General features: G+C 38.0%; 1 protein-coding gene across 1 annotated transcript in view; it reads right to left on the bottom strand.

The window, feature by feature from the left end:
* Positions 1 to 8,811: 8,811 nt before the first annotated feature.
* Positions 8,812 to 18,166, bottom strand: part of RAD51C (RAD51 paralog C) — a 35,397-nt gene continuing 26,042 nt past the window's right edge. The window contains exons 8-9 of the mRNA XM_081218676.1: positions 13,463 to 13,523; positions 8,812 to 11,999 (exon numbers count right to left, since the gene is read on the bottom strand). Coding sequence (XP_081074802.1) covers positions 11,883 to 11,999; positions 13,463 to 13,523 — 178 coding nt within the window. The 3' untranslated portion in view covers positions 8,812 to 11,882. The remainder of the gene's footprint in view (positions 12,000 to 13,462; positions 13,524 to 18,166) is intronic.

Genomic DNA, 18,166 nt, shown 5'->3' with positions numbered 1-18,166 from the left:
TTGTAAAGCTGGTTTGGTGGTGCTGAATTCGCTTAGCTTTTACTTGTCTGTAAAGGTTTTAATTTCTCTATCAAATCTGAATGATATCCTTGCTGGGTAGAGTAATCTTGGTTGTAGGTTTTTCTCCTTCATCACTTTAAATATGTCCTGTCACTCCCTTCTGGCTTGCAGAGTTTCTACTGAAAGATCAGCTGTTAACCTTATGGGGATTCCCTTGTGTGTTATTTGTTGTTTTTCCCTTGCTGCTTTTAATATTTTTTTTTGTATTTAATTTTTGATAGTTTGATTAATATGTGTCTTGGCATGTTTCTCCTTGGATTTATCCTGTATGGGACTCTCTGCGCTTCCTGAACTTGATTAACTATTTCCTTTCCCATATTAGGGAAGTTTTCAACTATAATCTCTTTAAATATTTTCTCATCCCTTTCTTTTTCTCTTCTTCTTCTGGCACCCCTATAATTCGAATGTTGGTGCATTTAATGTTGTCCCAGAGGTCTCTGAGACTGTCCTCAGTTCTTTTCATTCTTTTTTCTCTATTCTGCTCTGCAGTAGTTATTTCCATTGTTTTATCTTCCAGGTCACTTATCTGTTTTTCTGCCTCAGTTATTCTGCTATTGATCCCTTCTAGAGCATTTTTAATTTCACTTATTGTGTTCTTCATCACTGTTTGTTTGCTCTTTAGTTCTTCTAGGTCCTTGTTAAACGTTTCTTGTATTTTTTTCTATTCTATTTCCAAGATTTTGGATCACCTTTATCATTATTGTGAATTCTTTTTCAGATAGACTGCCTATTTCCTCTTCATTTGTTGGGTCTGGTGGGTTTTTGCCTTGCTCCTTCATCTGCTCTGTGTTTTTCTGTCTTCTCACTTTGCTTAACTTACTGTGTTTGGGGTCTCCTTTTCGTAGGCTGTTCCTGTCTTGCTAGTTGTTTGGCATAGGGTGTCCAGCACTGCAGCTTTCTGGTCATTGAGTGAAGCTGGGTCTTGGCGTTGAGATGGAGATCTCTGGGAGATTTTCACCGTATGATATTACGTGGAGCTGGGAGTTCTCTTGTGGACCAGTGTCTGAACTTGGCTCTCCCACCTCAGAGGCACAGCCCTGATGCCTGGCTGGAGCACCAAGAGCCTGTCATCCACACGGCTCAGAATAAAAGGGAGAAAAAAATAGAAGGAAAGAAAGAAAGAAGATAAAGTAAAATAAAATAAAATAAAATAATTTTAAAAATAATTATTAAGAAAAAAATTTCAAGAAGTAAAAAAACCAAAACAAAAAAACGTACAAGCAGAACTCTAGGACAAATGGTAAAAGCAAAGCTATACAGACAAAATCACACACAGAAGCATACACATACACACTCACAAAAAGAGAAAAAGTAAAAAAATATATATTTTGCTCCTAAAGTCCACCTCCTCAATTTGGGATGATTTGTTGTCTATTCATGTATTCCACAGATGCAGGGTATATCAAGTTGATTGTGGAGCTTTAATCCGCTGCTTCTGAGGCTGCTGGGAGAGATTCCCCTTTCTCTTCTTTGTTCGCACAGCTCCCGGGGCTCAGCTTTGGATTTGGCCCCGCCTCTGCGTGTAGGTTGCCTGAGGGCGTCTGTTCTTCGCTCAGACAGGACGGGGTTAAAGGAGCCGCTGATTCGGGGGCTCTGGCTCACTCAGGCCGGGGGGGGGGGAGGGGTACAGAGTGCGGGGAGAGCCTACGGCGGAAGAGGCCAGCATGACATTGTACCAGCCTAAGGCGCCATGCGTTCTCCCTGGGAAGTTGTCCCTGGATCACGGGACCCTGGCAGTGGTGGGCTGCACAGGCTCCCGGGAGGGGCGGTGTGGATAGTGACCTGTGCTTGCACACAGGCTTCTTGGTGGCGGCGGCAGCAGCCTTAGCGTCGCATGCCCGTCTCTGGGGTCCGCGCTGACAGCCCATCTCGGAGCTCCTTTAAGCGGCGCTCTTAATCCCCTCTCCACACGCACCAGGAAACAGAGAGGCAAGAAAAAGTCTCTTGCCTCTTCGGCAGGTCCAGACTTTTCCCCGGACTCCCTCCCGGCCAGCCGTGGCACACTAACCCCTTCAGGCTGTGTTCACGCAGCCAACCGCAGTCTTCTCCCTGGGGTCTGACCTCCGAAGCCCAAGCCTCAGCTCCCAGCCCCCGCCTGTCCTGGCAGGTGAGCAGACAAGCCTCTCGGGCTGGTGAGTGCCGGTTGGCACCGATCCTCTGTGCGGGAATCTCTCCGCTTTGCTCTCCGCACCCCTGTTGCTGCGCTCTCCTCCGTGGCTCCGAAGCTTCCCCCCTCCACCCCCCGCAGTCTCCGCCCGTGAAGGGGCTCCTAGTGTGTGGAAACCTTTCCTCCTTCACAGCTCCCTCACACTGGTGCAGGTCCCGTCCCTATTCTTTTGTCTCTGTTTTTTTTTTTTCTTTTGCCCTACACAGGTACGTGGGGAGTTTCTTGCCTTTTGGGAGGTCTGAGGTCTTCTGCCAGCGTTCAGCAGGTGTTCTGTAGGAGCTGTTCCACATGTAGATGTATTTCTGATGTATTTGTGGAGAGGAAGGTGATCTCTGCCTCTTACTCTTTTGCCATCTTGAAGCTCCTCTCAGTCCTATCTTATTTTATAAATTTTTTAAGAGAAAGGCATGAGAAAATAAAGGTGTTTAAATTGACCTTAATGGCTTATTAAGGTCTCAGCTGGAATTAGGATCCAGGTCTTCTGACTCTAGTCCTATCTTCTCTCTACCACATTTTATTTTAATTTTATCACTGGTAATTAGTTGTAAACATTTTAGTAAGAACATTATTAACAAGAAAAACAAAATACAGTAATTAGAGAGAAAATTAAAATAGTTGATCTGGGAAATGAAAATAAGTCTATTAGGGTTAAAATTTAAGCTACTAGGAATAGCTTGAAAATATTCCAAAGACAAATCAACTGTCCCAAACTTGATAAATAAAAATCAATAAAAGTTTCAAGAAACAAAAAGTGTTACTCATATACATTTATAAACCATTAAAACACTATTAGAAACAACCTAAATGTCTATCAACAGATGAATGGATAAGCAAAATGTGGTATATACACACAACGGAATGTTACATAGCCATAAAAAGTACTGAAGTTCTTCTACACGCTACAACATGGATGAACCTTGAAAACATTATGCTAAGCGAAATAAGCCAGACACAAAAGGAAAAATATTGTATGATTCTTATCACTTATTTGAAATATATACGATAAGCAAATTCATAGAAATAGAAAGTAGAGATTACCAGGAGCTGGTGGAGGAAATAATGAAGAGTTATTGCTTAATGGGTACAGAGTCTCTGTTTAGGGTGATGAAAAGTTTTTAAAATACTGGAGGGACTTCCTTGGTGGCACAGTGGTAAAGAATCCGCCTTCCAATGCAGGGGACACGGGTTCAATCTCTGGTCAGGAAGATCCCACATGCTGCGGAGCAACTAAGCCCATGTGCCACAACTACTGAGCCTGTGCTCTAGAGCCCACGAGCCACACTACTGAGTCCATGCACCACAACTACTGAAGCCTGCGTGCCTAGAGCCCATGATCCACAACAAGAGAAACCACTGCAATGAGCAGCCTGTGCACTGCAACAAAGAGTAGCCCTCGCTGGCCGCAACTAGAAAAAGCCCACGTGCAGCATCGAAGACCTAACGCACCCAAATAAATAAATAAATAAATAAAATAGTGGAGATGGTCCTTCAACACTTAAAAATGTCACTGAATTATACACTTAAAAATGATTTAAATGGCAAATTTTAAGTACTATTTTATCCCAATCTTTAAAAGTAAAAAAAAAAAAAATTAAAAAGACCATTAAATTACCTATATTTATTTTATAATAAAAAATGTTCAGAAACCCCATCCTATGCATGACCAAAGATTCTAAATCTTATTTGAAATATTTATTCATACAAGTCGTTGTTAAATGCGTACGTGTTACGCAGTAGATGGATGGATGGAGGGATGGAGGGATGGAGGGATGGATAGATGAAAGGAATGAAAGCAGACAGGCCAGCCTATCACACTTACCTGACAGTTGCTAGAAAGATCAAATTAAATGATGTAAAAGTGTTTCAAAATCATAAGGCACTATGTAAGTATATTTTGTGTGACATATCCCCAAAATTGAAGCTAAAAGTGATACTACTCTGGGAAAAAATACAGTTTCAATAAAGGATAAAATGTTTGTAAAACCAAGGAAGAATTACTTTTAAAAAGTGTCTGGGGCTTCCCTGGTGGCACAGTGGTTGAGAGTCCACCTGCCGATGCAGGGGACACGGGTTCGTGTCCCGGTCTGGGAAGATCCCACATGCCGTGGAGCGGCTGGGCCCGTGAGCCATGGCTGCTGAGCCTGTGCATCCGGAGCCTGTGCTCCGCAACGGGAGAGGCCACAACAGTGAGAGGCCCGCGTACCACAAAAAAAAAAAAAAAAAAAGTGTCTGCATGTTTTAAAAATTACAGGCATATCTCATTTTATTTTGCTTCACAGATATTGGGTTTTCTTTTTACAAATTGAAGGTCTGTGACAACCCCTTACTGAGCAAGTTTACTGCGCCATTTTCCCAACAGCATTTGCTCATTTCGTGTCTCTGTGTCACATTTTTAGTAATTCTTGCAATATTTCAAACTTCATTATTGTTATATTTGTTATGTTGATCTGTGATCAACGATCTTTGTTGTTACTCTTGCAAGAAGATTATGACTCGTTGAAAGCTTGCAGCTTTTAGGGACTTCCCTGGTGGTCCAGTGGTTAAGAATCCACCTTCCAATGTAGGGGACGCAGGTTTGATCCCTGGTCAGGGAACTAAGATCCCACGTGCCACAGGGCAACTAAGCCCACGTGCTGCAACTACAGAGCCCATGCGCTCTGGAGCCTGTGCACTGCAACTAAGACCCAACGCAGCCAAAAATAAATAAATTAAAAAAATAAATATAAAAAGAGTGCTATATTAAAAAAAAGAAAGCTTGCAGTTCTTAGCAATAAAGTATTTTTTGGCAATAAAGTATTTTTAATTAAGGTATGTACTTTTTTTTTAGACATAATGCTACTGCACACTTAATAAACTACAGTATGGTGTAAACAAAACTTTTATATGTACTGAGAAACCAAAAAGTTTGTGTGACTTGCTTTAATATTTGCTTTATTGCAGTGGCCTGGTACAAACCACACTATTTCTGAGGTATGCCTGTACTACATATTTTATAATCAAGAAAAAATATACTCCTTAAAAAAATAAAGCTTTCAAAAAGCTAAAGAACTATCCTCTTTTTTCTTTCCATTTCATAAATGGGAATAACCATCTATGAAAAGTTGAAAAACAGTAAAATATCTGTCCCAGTGCTTTTCAAACTTTAATGTGCATATGAATTACATATGAATTACCCAAAGATCATTATTTCTTGAATCCTGTTGCCACATGATTTGAGGGGCTGAATAGTGGCTTCCCAAAAACGTTTCCAACCTAATCCTCGAAACTTGTGAATCCTAATTTACATGTGAAAGGGACTTTGCAGATATGATTAAATTAAGACCTCAAGATGGGGATATTATCCTGGATTATCTGACTGGGCCCTAAATGTAATCACAAGTGTCCTTTTAAGGAGGAGGCAGGAGGAGAGTGAGAAAAAGGCGATGGAAACATAGAAAGAGAGAGACTGGAAGATGCTACGCTGCAGTCTTTGAAGATGGGCTATGAACCAAGGAATGCAGGCAGTTTCTAGAAGCTAGAAAAAGCAACGAAACAGATTTTCCCAAAGACCCTCCAGAAGGATGCAGGGCTGCTGACATCTTGATTTTAGCCCTTTGAAACTGATTTCAGACTTGTGTTCTTGTTTTATTTTTATTTTATTTTTGGCTGCACCACATCACATGGCTTGTGGGATCTTAGTTCCCCAACCGGGGATCAAACCCGGGCCCTCTGCAGTGAGAGTTCAGAGTCCTAACCACTGGCCTGCCAGGGAACTCCCCAGAATTGTGCTCTTTTAAGCCACTAATCTATAGTAATTTATTACAAGCAGCAAGAGCAAATTTATACAAATCATACATTATGATACAAATCATAATTTCGATTTCTTTAAAAAGGAACTTACATGCTTATTAGAAGTGTTGTTTATAACACTAAAAATACAGTAATAACTAAAACTCCAAAAAGAAAATTTAGAAGTATGCACAACCATTAAAAACTATCATAGAGGGACTTCCCTGGTGGCGCAGTGGTTAAGAATCCACCTGCCAATGCAGGGGACATGGGTACGAGCTCTGGTCCAGGAAGATCCCATTTGCCGCGTAGCAACTAAGCCTGTGCGCCACAACTACTGAGCCTGTGCTCTAGAGCCCATGAGCCACAACTACTGAGCCTGTACACCACAACTACTCAAGCCCGTGCGCCTAGAGCCCGTGCTCCACGACAAGCCACCGCAATGAGAAGCCCGCACACCACGACGAAGAGTAGCCCCCGCTCTCTGTAACTGGAGAAAGCCTGCGTGGAGCAACAAACACCCAATGCAGCCATAAATAAATAAATAAATAAATTTATTTTAAAAAAAACTAACAAAGAAAAATTTAGTTATGTGGAATACATGAGGATATAGTAAGAATTTTAAAAAGCAGATTACAATACTGTATAATTTTTTTAAATTATACTTATGTGTACATATTTTGTTTCCTATAGTGTTACAGACTGAATTGTGTCTCCCCAAAGTTCTTATGTTATTCTCTAACCTCCAATGTGATTATACTTGGTGACAGGGCTTTTAGGAGGTGATTAAGGTTAAATGAGTTCAGAAGAGCAGGGTCCTCATGACAGAATTAGCACCCTTATAAGAACAGACACCTGAAAGCTTGCTCACTCATGCTCTCAATCTCTAACCATCACGTGAGAACATAGTGAGAAGAGGCTATGGAAGAGATCTCCTACTATGCCAGAAACAACCCGCTAGCACCATGATCTTGGACTTCTAACCTCCAGAACTGTGAGAAAATACACTTCTTTTAAGCCACCCAATCTATGGGATTTTGCCATGGCAGCACAAGCTATTACTACAGATTTTAGTATTGAGAAGCGGGGTGTTGCTTTAAGGAATACCTAAAAATGTGGAAGAAGCTTTGGAACAGTAATGGGTGGAGGCTGGAAGAGTTTGGAGGTGGCATGCTAGAAAGATGGGTATTAAAGGTGATTCTGGTGAGATCTCAAATGGAAATGAGGAACATGTTATTGGAAACTGGAGAAGAGGTGATCCTTGTTATACAGTGGCAAAGAACTGGCTGAATTTAATGCTCCGTGGAAGATAGAACTTCCAAGTAATGAAACTGGCTATTTAGCTGAGGTTTCTAAGTGAAGTACTGAAGGAGTGGCTTGGCTCCTCCTGTTTATAGTAAAATGCAAAATGAGATATATGAAGAAATTGTTAAGCAAAAAGGAACCGGAACCTAAAAATTTGGAAAATTCTCGGCGTATCTATATTGCAAATTAGACAGCATGTTCTGAAGAGGACATCAAGGGTGTGGCTGGATCATCACTCCATAAAAAGCCTATGGTATTATAAGAGCCAAAACAATGCCAGTTTGAACTGAAGGGGATAGAGACAGGACAAAATGAAGGAAGGCTGAGCGACTTCTTGGATTTGAAAAGACTGGAGAGCTATTTTGCTGCAAACATCAGCTATTCTTCAAGAAGAGGGAAAAATGACCCTGAAGGCCATTCAGAGGTCCTCAGGGCTACCACCTCATTTTCAAAAGGCCAGATGGCCTGTGCCAGAGGTCAGGGGCAGAACCTCCACCTAGAGTTGTGGGGTGATGCCATGCCAGTGGGCCTGGAAGAGTATCAAACCAAAAAGGATTAATGTCAAGCCTTAAGATCTAATGGAATTTGCCTGGCTAGGTTTTGGACTTCCTTGGGACCCATCACTCCATTTTTCCTTCTGATTTCTTCCTTTAGAATATCTATCCTACCATTGTATTTTGGAAAGACTTAACTTGTCAGGTTTCACAGGTTCACAGCTGGAGAAGAATTCTGCCTCAGAAGGAACTGTACCTGAGGACTTCCCCACTCCCAATGCAGGCGGCCCGGGTCCGATCCCTGGTCAGGGAACTAGATCCCACATGTATGCCGCAACTAAGAGTTCGCATGCCACAACTAAGACCCGGCACAACCAAATAAAAATAAATAAATATTAAAAAGAAAAAAAAAGAACTGTACCTGGAATCTCACTGGTATCTGATTTAGAGGTTATTTTAATGAGACTTTGTACTTTAGAGTTGATGCTGGAATGAGTTAAGACTTTGGGGGCTGTTGGGATAGAATGTATTTTGCATGTGAGGAGGACATGAATTTGCAGGGACCAGGGGAAGAATGCTATGGACTGAAATGTGTCCTCTCAAAATTCTTATGTTGAAGCCCTACCTCCAATGTGACTATTTGGAGATAGGGCTTTTAGGAGGTAATTAATGTTAAATGAGGTTATAAGGGTGGATTTCTCACAGGATTGGTGGCCTTATAAGACAGGAAGAAAAAAAAAAAAGACAGGAAGAGAGAACGGTCTCTATCTATGCGCATTCACCTAGGAAAGACCTTGTGAGCAAACAGTGAGAAGGCAGCTGTCTGCAAGCAAGGAGGACAGCCCTTACCAGAACCAGACCATACTGGGACACTGAGAAAATACCATGAGAAAATTCTGTTGTGTTAAGTCTCTGGTATTTTGTTACTGCAGCCCAAGCGGACTAAGTGTATATTATAACTAGAAAAAATAAATATCTTTTCAGCAGCACAACTTTGAAAGGCTATGATATGAAAATTTTATTTAAAAACAGTTGCAACAAAAAAGAAATACACTTGGCTTTGTCAATATTCAGGGTCTCATAGTTTTTTTTTTTTAACATCTTTATTGGAGTATAATTGCCTTACAATGGTTTCTGCTTTATAACAAAGTGAATCAGTTATACATATGTTTCCGTATCTCTTCCCTCTTGCGTCTCCCTCCCTCCCACCCCTCTAGGTGGTCACAAAGCGCGGAGCTGATCTCTCTGTGCTGTGCGGCTGCTTCCCACTAGCTATCCATTTTACGTTTGGTAGTGTATATATGTCCATGCCACTCTCTCACTTTGTCACAGCTTACCCTTCCCCCTCCCCATATCCTCAAGTCCATTCTCTAGTAGGTGTGTGTCTTTATTCCCGTCTTGCCCCTAGGTTCTCCATGACCATTTTTTCCCCTTAGATTCCATATATACGTGTTAGCATATGGTATTTGTTTTTCTCTTTCTGACTTACTTCACTCTCTATGACAGACTCTAGGTCCATCCACCTCACTACAAATAACTCAATTTCACTTCTTTTTATGGCTGAGTTAATATTCCACTGTATATATGTGCCACATCTTCTTTATTCATTCATCTGTTGATGGACACTTAGGTTGCTTCCATGTCCTGGCTATTGTAAATAGAGCTGCAATGAACATTTTGGTACATGACTCTTTTTGAATTATGGTTTTCTCAGGGTATATGCCCAGTAGTGGGATTGCTGGGTCGTATGGTAGTTCTATTTTTAGTTTTTTAAGGAACCTCCATACTGTTCTCCATAGTGGCTGTAACAATTTACATTCCCACCAACAGTGCAAGAGGGGTCCCTTTTCTCCACACCCTCTCCAGCATTTATTGTTTGTAGATTTTTTGATGATGGACATTCTGACTGGTGTGAGATGATATCTCATTATAGTTTCGATTTGCATTTCTCTAATGATTAATGATGTTGAGCATTCTTTCACATGTTGGTTGGCAATCTATATATCTTCTTTGGAGAAATGTTTATTTAGGTTTTCTGCCCATTTTTGGATTGGGTTGTTTGTTTTTTTGATACTGAGCTGCATGAGCTGCTTGTAAACCTTGGAGATTAATCCTTTGTCAGTTGCTTCATTTGCAAATATTTCCTCCCATTCTGAGGGTTGTCTTTTTGTCTTGTTTATGGTTTACTTTGCTGTGCAAAAGCTTTTAATTTTCATTAGGTCCCATGTGTTTATTTTTGTCTTTATTTCCATTTCTCTAGGAGGTGGGTCAAAAAGGATCTTGCTGTGATTTATGTCATACAGTGTTCTGCCTATGTTTTCCTCTAAGAGTTTGATAGTGCCTGGCCTTACATTTAGGTCTTTAATCCATTTTGGGGTCTCATAGTTCTTTTAAAGTACAGTGTTATAATGCTTTATAAAATGACCTCTTAACAGTATCTGATGCCTGGTAACACTGATATTTATCACTCAACAACCCCCTTACTCTCTTGATGTTATGATTTGAGTAGACAGAATATAAAATGACAGGTAATTTTTTATAATGACTGCATTAATTATAATAAAAACATATGCCTTAAAGCACTCAAAAATAAGATATTTACAATTAGTTATCCTATATTAGTCATTTGAAATTAGTCTTACATAATTAGGATGACCATAAGCCTGATTTGCCTGGGACAGTCCTGATTTATGTCCTGGTATAATTGTTACCAGTGCCTATTTTCATTCTTTAAAAAGTCCTCGCCAACTATGGTTAGTCTATGTATAATCAATTACAGAATAATTACATTTTTAAAATTTTATGAATTTAGTGTTCAGTCTGGGACAGGAAATACCAACTGTCACTAAAGTCTGGAAAATATGGTTGTCACGGTATATAATGTTCAATTACTTAAATAATTTTCTTCCACTGGGAGTCAAAGTAAATTTTGTAAATGAATTAAGAAGTACTAAGAACCAGGTACCAAAACATTTTTAAATTTTGAAACCACTCAAGAATCCAAATTTTTAATTTATTCAATCAGTATTAGGATTATTCAAAGGATAATGTCAATACACCTAGAACTGGATCACACCATGTTTCAAAAATATAGAAATAAATGACTGTGAGCTTATCAACTTGGCAACATAGATATATGTTCCAGTCAATGTTCTACATGGGATAACAACTCCAAAGTCCTTCCTTTAATGTTACAAAATAACATTAAAAAATGAACAAATGACTTAGATTTTAGGATTGGGGTCACTAAAATCAGACTGGTCATCCAAAATGTGTATCGTCCTCATAAACTGAATGTAATGATATGCTGACTCATGGTGCTGGCTCTTCTTCATAATAGAAACATGTCATTTTTAAGAATTATCAAAGCTACATTTAAAGAGGAGAGCACAATAGGAATGTGAAAAAAATCTTTTCCTCCTAGAAATGTCTAGGCAATTGGCTAAGAACACAGAAAGCAAAGAAATATCAAAAATACTCCCTTAAAACAACAGCTATATGTATACATGTAATAATTATTACATATAATAACAATAGGGGCTTCCCTGGTGGCGCAGTGGTTGAGAGTCCGCCTGCCGATGCAGGGGACACGGGTTCGTGCCCCGGTCTGGGAAGATTCCACATGCCACGGAGCGGCTGGGCCCGTGAGCCATGGCCGCTGAGCTTGCGCGTCCAGAGCCTGTGCTCCGCAACGGGAGAGGCCACAACAGTGAGAGGCCCATGTACCGCAAAAAAAAAAAAGAAAAAAAAGGAGCAAAAAACAGTCTGAATATTAAATTCAGATTGGTCACAAGCGATCAGCTTTCCACATTTGCAAAATACAATAACTGTATCATCTCTACTGAATGTTACTGAAAATAAAAACAGGGTTAAATACAACTGTAGAACACTGCTTAGTTTAGAAAAACTCTTTCAGAGAATCCTATTTGTTAAGTATTTTCACTTGGTATAGACCTGATCCATTCATTCACCATTCACTTAATATACTGGATTCATTCACGCCATAGTGTTTATATTCTAAAGTAACGAGTCTGCTACTTGTAAGCACTGCAACTCTCACAGCATCAATACATATGTATACCCTGAGACTAGTGTTTGGATTCCTTTTCTTCCTCTGAGTCCCGTGACCGCTTCCGGATATTCAATGAACCTTCTGTTTGCAATGAACATGCAGTAGCAACAACAGCATCTCTAAATCCCTGAGGCTGCAAGATGAAAAAATATACAAGTATGCTTTAAGAACATCTAAAATAACAACTGGTCTTCCAAATATTTTAAAGTAATTAATAAATGAGCTACTTTATTCTTGGGATAGAAGTTATCAACCACTGTGAATGAAGAGGATAAACCTCAAAGATAGCCAGGGCTATAATAGGGTAATTTTTATCTAGAGTATGTGTATGTATTTACTTACTACACATACACAGAAATATAGTACATTATAAAAATATTCTCTAAAAGTCAATCCTAACAAACTTTACAGTGGCTCTATTGGAAGAGGTGAAAGGAATTAACATGCACTAATTACTTAGGTACTTTAGAAATGTTTTCATAATTAAATACTCTAATGAATTGGGAGATTGGGATTGACATGTATACACTAATACGTATAAAACAGATAACTAATGAGAACCTGCTGTATAGCACAGGGAACTCCACTTCGCTGTACAACAGAAACTAATACAACATTGTAAAACAACTATACCCCAATAAAAATAAATAAATACTCTAAAAATAAAATGTCCCGATTAGATACTTTAAATGCACCTGGGCAGTGCAAAGACTAAGTAGATAATTCAGTTTCAGAATCTCCTTCTATTTCTGTTTTTGTCCTTAAAAAATGAGATGCCAAGAATATATCTGATTCAACACTATCGATAAATATGCATTATTTTAGCCAAAAATGTACTTTCTATGATGTAAAATTACTGGAAAATTAACACTTTAAAGTGGGATGTATTTCACTTATATGTGGAATCTAAAAAAATAACAAGAAACTAGTGAATACAACAAAAAAGAAGCAGACTTACAGATATAGAGAACAAACAAGTGGTCACCAGTGGGAAAAGCAAAGTGGGGAGGGGCAATAATGAGGTAGAGGATTAAGATGTACAAACTACAACACTACGCATAAAATAAACTACAAGGATATTATTGTATAACATGGGGAATATAGACAGTATTTTACAATAACTATAAATGGAGTATAACCTTTAAAAATTGTGAATCACTATAATGTACACGTGTAACATATAATATTACATATTAACTATACTTCAATAAAAAAAGAAAAAAGTTCGATATATTTGATCCTATGATAGATCTATAATATGTGCAGATCAAAATGAGTAATGCTGGGGTTTTTTTTCTGAAAATCTTTAACGACTTTCACTTTAAAAATCTAATATCCTGTCATTACACGTGGCATGGAACACACTCCCCTACAAATAAGTATTTCCTCTGATCTTAAGAATAAATTTCAATTTAATTGTGACTAGAGAATTCTTTACATATACTAGTATTTTGGGGATAATGTTCTAAGCATCAAGAGCTGTCCTCAAATATGCTTGCTGCCTACAGAAGTTAACAGAAGCAATTTGTAAATGCTCTCTTCAGATAATTACTGCCCACTAACACCAAAATCCCACTCTAATCAAATAATACTGACTGTGATTTGAAATAGTACTGTAGCATCCTTCTGGCTTGGTGATTTGTACAATGTTGCCAACCTGCTTAGAGAAAAAGAATAAATAAACACAAACACATGATCTTAATTAATTAGTTCAGACGACTGATTTCGTAATTTAAATTCATAGCTTTTTACTATAATTCTATTATTTTGTTCTCTAAGAACACAGAAAGCAAAGAAATATCAAAAATACTCCCTTAAAAACAACAGCTATATGTATACATGTAATAATTATCACATATAATAACAATAGGGGCTTCCCCGGTGGCACAGTGGTTAAGGATCCGCCTGCCAATGCAGGGGACACGGGTTCGAGCCCTGGTCCGGGAAGATCCCACATGCCACAGAGCAAATAAGCCCATGCACCACAACTACTGAGCCTGTGCTCTACAGCCGCAAGCCACAACTACGGAGCCTGCGTGCCACAACTACTGAAGCCCATGCGCCTAGAGCCCGGGCTCCACAAAAAGAGAAGCCTTTGCAGTGAGAAGCCCGCGCACCGCAACGAAGACTAGCACCCACTCGCCACAACTAGGGAAAGCCCGCGTGCAGCAACAAAGATCCAACGCAGCCAAAAATAAAATTAAAATAAAAAAAATTTAAAAAAACAAAAAAAACCCACAATAGATTTGTTTACATAAGTGAAATTTTAAAACCACCAAAAAGGCCAATGACTGATGCAAATAAATTATTTTATACATGACAAGATATGATTTACACTTAAGAAAATAAAGTGGAAGAAAATATTTAATGAGATTGGAAAATATTAATAATATATGAAGTATAAGTTATACTGTATGAGCCCACATTTATGACCAAGTTTGTATATATACATTATATAGAAAAATTACTAAAAGACTACAATCAAAGGGACTTCCCTGGTGGTCCAGTGGATAAGACTCCGTGCTCCTAATGCAGGGGGTCTGGGTTCGATCCCTGGTCGGGGAACTAGATCCCACATGCATGCTGCAACTAAGATCCGGTGCAGCCAAAATAAATAAATAAATATTAAAACAAACAAAACCAAAAAAACTACAATCAAAAAGTTAAGTTGTTGTTACAAAGTAAAAGTTGTTTTTTTGTTTGGTTATCTACATCTTTCAAACTTTCTACAGTAATTGTGTATTTTTTTACGTGTTATAATGGAAGTATTAAGACAATTTCTTGGTATTTAAATGAGGAACACATACTCATATTATACTAATACAAATAATCTAGGAAAACACATTCTTTCAAAATGCTTATGTTCAGAAAAATCGCTGTCAAAACAAGACAAGGTCTGTTTAGGTATGATATTATTGTGTACTCTACAAAGAAAATAATATAAAACTGAAAGCTGAAAGTAGTTGAGAAATAAAATTCTAAACTCTTATTAACTATGGTCAAATACCGTAACAGCAACAAATACAGTTGACCCTTGAACAATGCAGGGGTTGGGGCACCAACCCCACGCAGTCCAAAATCCAAATACTCTGCTTCAAAAACAAAGGAATTGATAAATGAGTCACCCAAGGGCAGGAAGCTGAAACAGTTTAGATAGAATCAGGACTCAAACCCTAGCTCTTTTAACTCCACATACTCTGATCTCTAATTGAACATAAAAAAAACTTTTCCCCACACTTAAAGATCTGTAAAATGAAAATACAGATACTACATTTATTGAAAAAAATCTGCCTATAAGTAAACCCATGCAATTCAAACCCTTGTTGTTCACTGGTCAACTGTACAAGAAAAAACTTTTTTTTTTTTTTTTTGACCGCACCATGTGGCATGTGGGATCTTAGTTCCCTGACCAGGGATCAAACCCACACCCCCTGCAGTGGAAGCATGGGGTCTTAATCACTGGACCGCCAGGGAAGTCTCTAAGCAAAAACTTTTAAAGTGCCTTTTAAAAATTACTTTAAAACTGATATAATTTATTCAGAATAGCTAAAAGGTAGAAGCAACCCAAGTGTCTGACAGATGAATGGATAAACGAAAGGCGGTATATACATACCATGGAATATTGCTCAGTCTTAAAAAGGAAAGGAATTCTGACATATGCTACGATGAACCTTGAAGACTTTACGCTAAGCCAAATAAAGCCAGTCACAAAAGGACCAATATTGTATGCTTCTGCTTATATGAGGTGCCTAGAGCAATCAAATTCATAGAGACAGAAGGTAGAATGGTGGTTCCCAGGGGCTGGTAGGAGGGGAGGATGGGGACTTAGTATTTAATAAGCATGGAGTTTCAGTTTGGGAAGATGAAAAAGGTCTGGAGATGGATGGTGGTGATGACTGTAAAATAATATGAATGTACTTCATGCCACAGAATCGTGCACTTAAATAGTTAAAATGGTAAATTTTATGTTATATATACTTTACCACAATTTTTTTTTTTTGGCCGCAGCACACAGAATGCAGGATCTTAGTCCCCTGACCAGGGATCGAACCTGTGCCCCCCTACAGTGGAAGTGCAGAGTCCTAACCACTGGACACCAGGGAATTCCCTACTTTACCACAATTTTAAACAACTGATATAACTGTACAAAACGAGGATTCTAACTTAAGAGAAAAATCATAGCCTCTCAGAGCTAAACGGATCATTTCTTTAAATGTAATATAATGTTGATTTGTTTTCAAAAATAATTCAAAAAGACATCTCGGTTTATGATGGTACTCTCTTAATTCTGAAATTGGCCCCTACTCAGGCATAATTCAAGGGAGAAGCAATCAGAGACCATCAACCATTAGCTTTTAGGTTTGTTCTTTCAGGATGAGAACAGAAGAATCCAAAATGTCATATCTTTGTAATAGCAACTGTCTGCATAAATAAAATAACTGTTAAGTAATATGTAATATAAGAATAATTGTGTTAGGGAGTGAAATCACCAACTTTTACAATGCTTTAGGGCTGATGGTCTATCTTTAACGCAAAATAAAACAGAAAAAATAGAGGCATGGTGTATTTAAATCTATCTTATTAAAAAAAAATCACACTCTTTTTGATCCAATAAAACAAAACTTAGCTAACCTTCTGAAAAATTAGTATCTAAATCACCTCATATCACCATACATCCAAAAAGGTACCCAGTACATCCAACTTTTCTGAGAAAATTATTAAAAAGCAAATAAGATTTTAAGAAGCATTTATATGTTTATTAATAATCCTAACATCAAATGGGCATTAAGTATTCAGGTTGAAAATCTTCCTCAAATTTACAGGTAAATATAAAATTTATATTTCACGTCTGCATCTCAAGAGATCTTTTTAAACAACAAACTAAACCAAAGAATCACTTGGCTCACGGCCCCAGCTGAGATGAAGCTTAACATATGGCTGAACTACATAGTTTAGGTCAGGAAGAAACAAGACAGAAGCACAATTTGTGCTTTAAAACTGAGACACATATGAAACACTGTGTGGGGGTGTTGATGTATCACTCTACTCTACCACCAGATCTCCTTGGCAAACAGTGGTATAATTCTGAACAATCCTGGCCTCATATTATCATGAATATGCAAACTGGAGGAAAACCCACACAACATACCGGACAGAGACAAAAGTATTTCTCTTAATAACTAATGGAATGTTATTCCATTATTAATCAAAGGGTAAAAATCAGGTGTTTCTAGTGAAGATGGGGACTGGGGCATGAGGCGGAACACTTAAATTCAATTCTCAATATAAATTTGGCTAATCAAGGTCTTTAGTTTTCTGCTCAAACTACAAGTGTTCATTTTTATAACTATTTTCCCCCAGCATGAGTTTCTATTTCCATCTTTTCAAGATCAAGTAAATTTAAAAACACATACAAGATTTCATGCAACTTTAATAACTTAAAGATATCAGAGTTCAAGCAATGAAGAACAAAACTATGTTGATTTTATTAAATGGGGTCAACTTATTCTGATTCTATAAAGTAGGTACATTACTTATCATATATCTACAGCCTAGGAAAAAAAGCAGTTTGGAGGAAAAGGTTTTTACCTAAAAAGGAGGATAAGAGCTATACCTTCAGATTCGCTGGCAATCAATGCAATAATATAATTACATTCTAGAAACAGCAATTATAGGAGAAAAGGAATGGACTCTATTATAAAGTCAGCTAAAAAATATGGATACTACTACCTATTTCATAGAGTTATTTGGAAAATAAAATGAAATTATATATATACACACACAGAGCACTTAGCATAATAAAGAACAGTTAATAAATATTCAAAAAAAGGTAGCTATTATTTACTACTGTTTAATCTTTCTGGGCCTTGATCTTCTCACTGCTAATGATAATCGGTACAGCGTTTTCAAAGTTATTGAAGGACTCACAGATATAGAGAATAAATTAGTGGTTACCAGCGGGGAGAGGGAGGAGGCAATACAGCAGTAGGGGATTATGAGGTACAAACTACTATGTATAAAATAAGCTACAAGGATACACTGTACAACACAGCAAATATAGCCAATATTTTATAATAACTATAAATGGAGCATAACCTTTAAAAATTGTGAATCACTATACTGTACACCTATAACTTCTGTAATAGTGTATATCAACTATATTTAAATTTTTTTAAAGAGTTACTGAAGGGATTATATGAAATGTTGTATACAAGGTGCCCAGTTAAATACCTAGCACAAGCAAGCACTTATTAAAATGATAGTATGGGATACAGGTAAATATTCATAGAACAGCACATT

Source organism: Mesoplodon bidens, assembly GCF_964165515.1.
Source record: "Mesoplodon bidens genome assembly, chromosome: 19".
In the NCBI taxonomy this organism is placed as follows: domain Eukaryota; kingdom Metazoa; phylum Chordata; class Mammalia; order Artiodactyla; family Ziphiidae; genus Mesoplodon; species Mesoplodon bidens.
The sequence above is the reverse complement of the archived record's forward strand: the minus strand, read 5'-3'. Positions and strand labels throughout refer to the sequence as shown.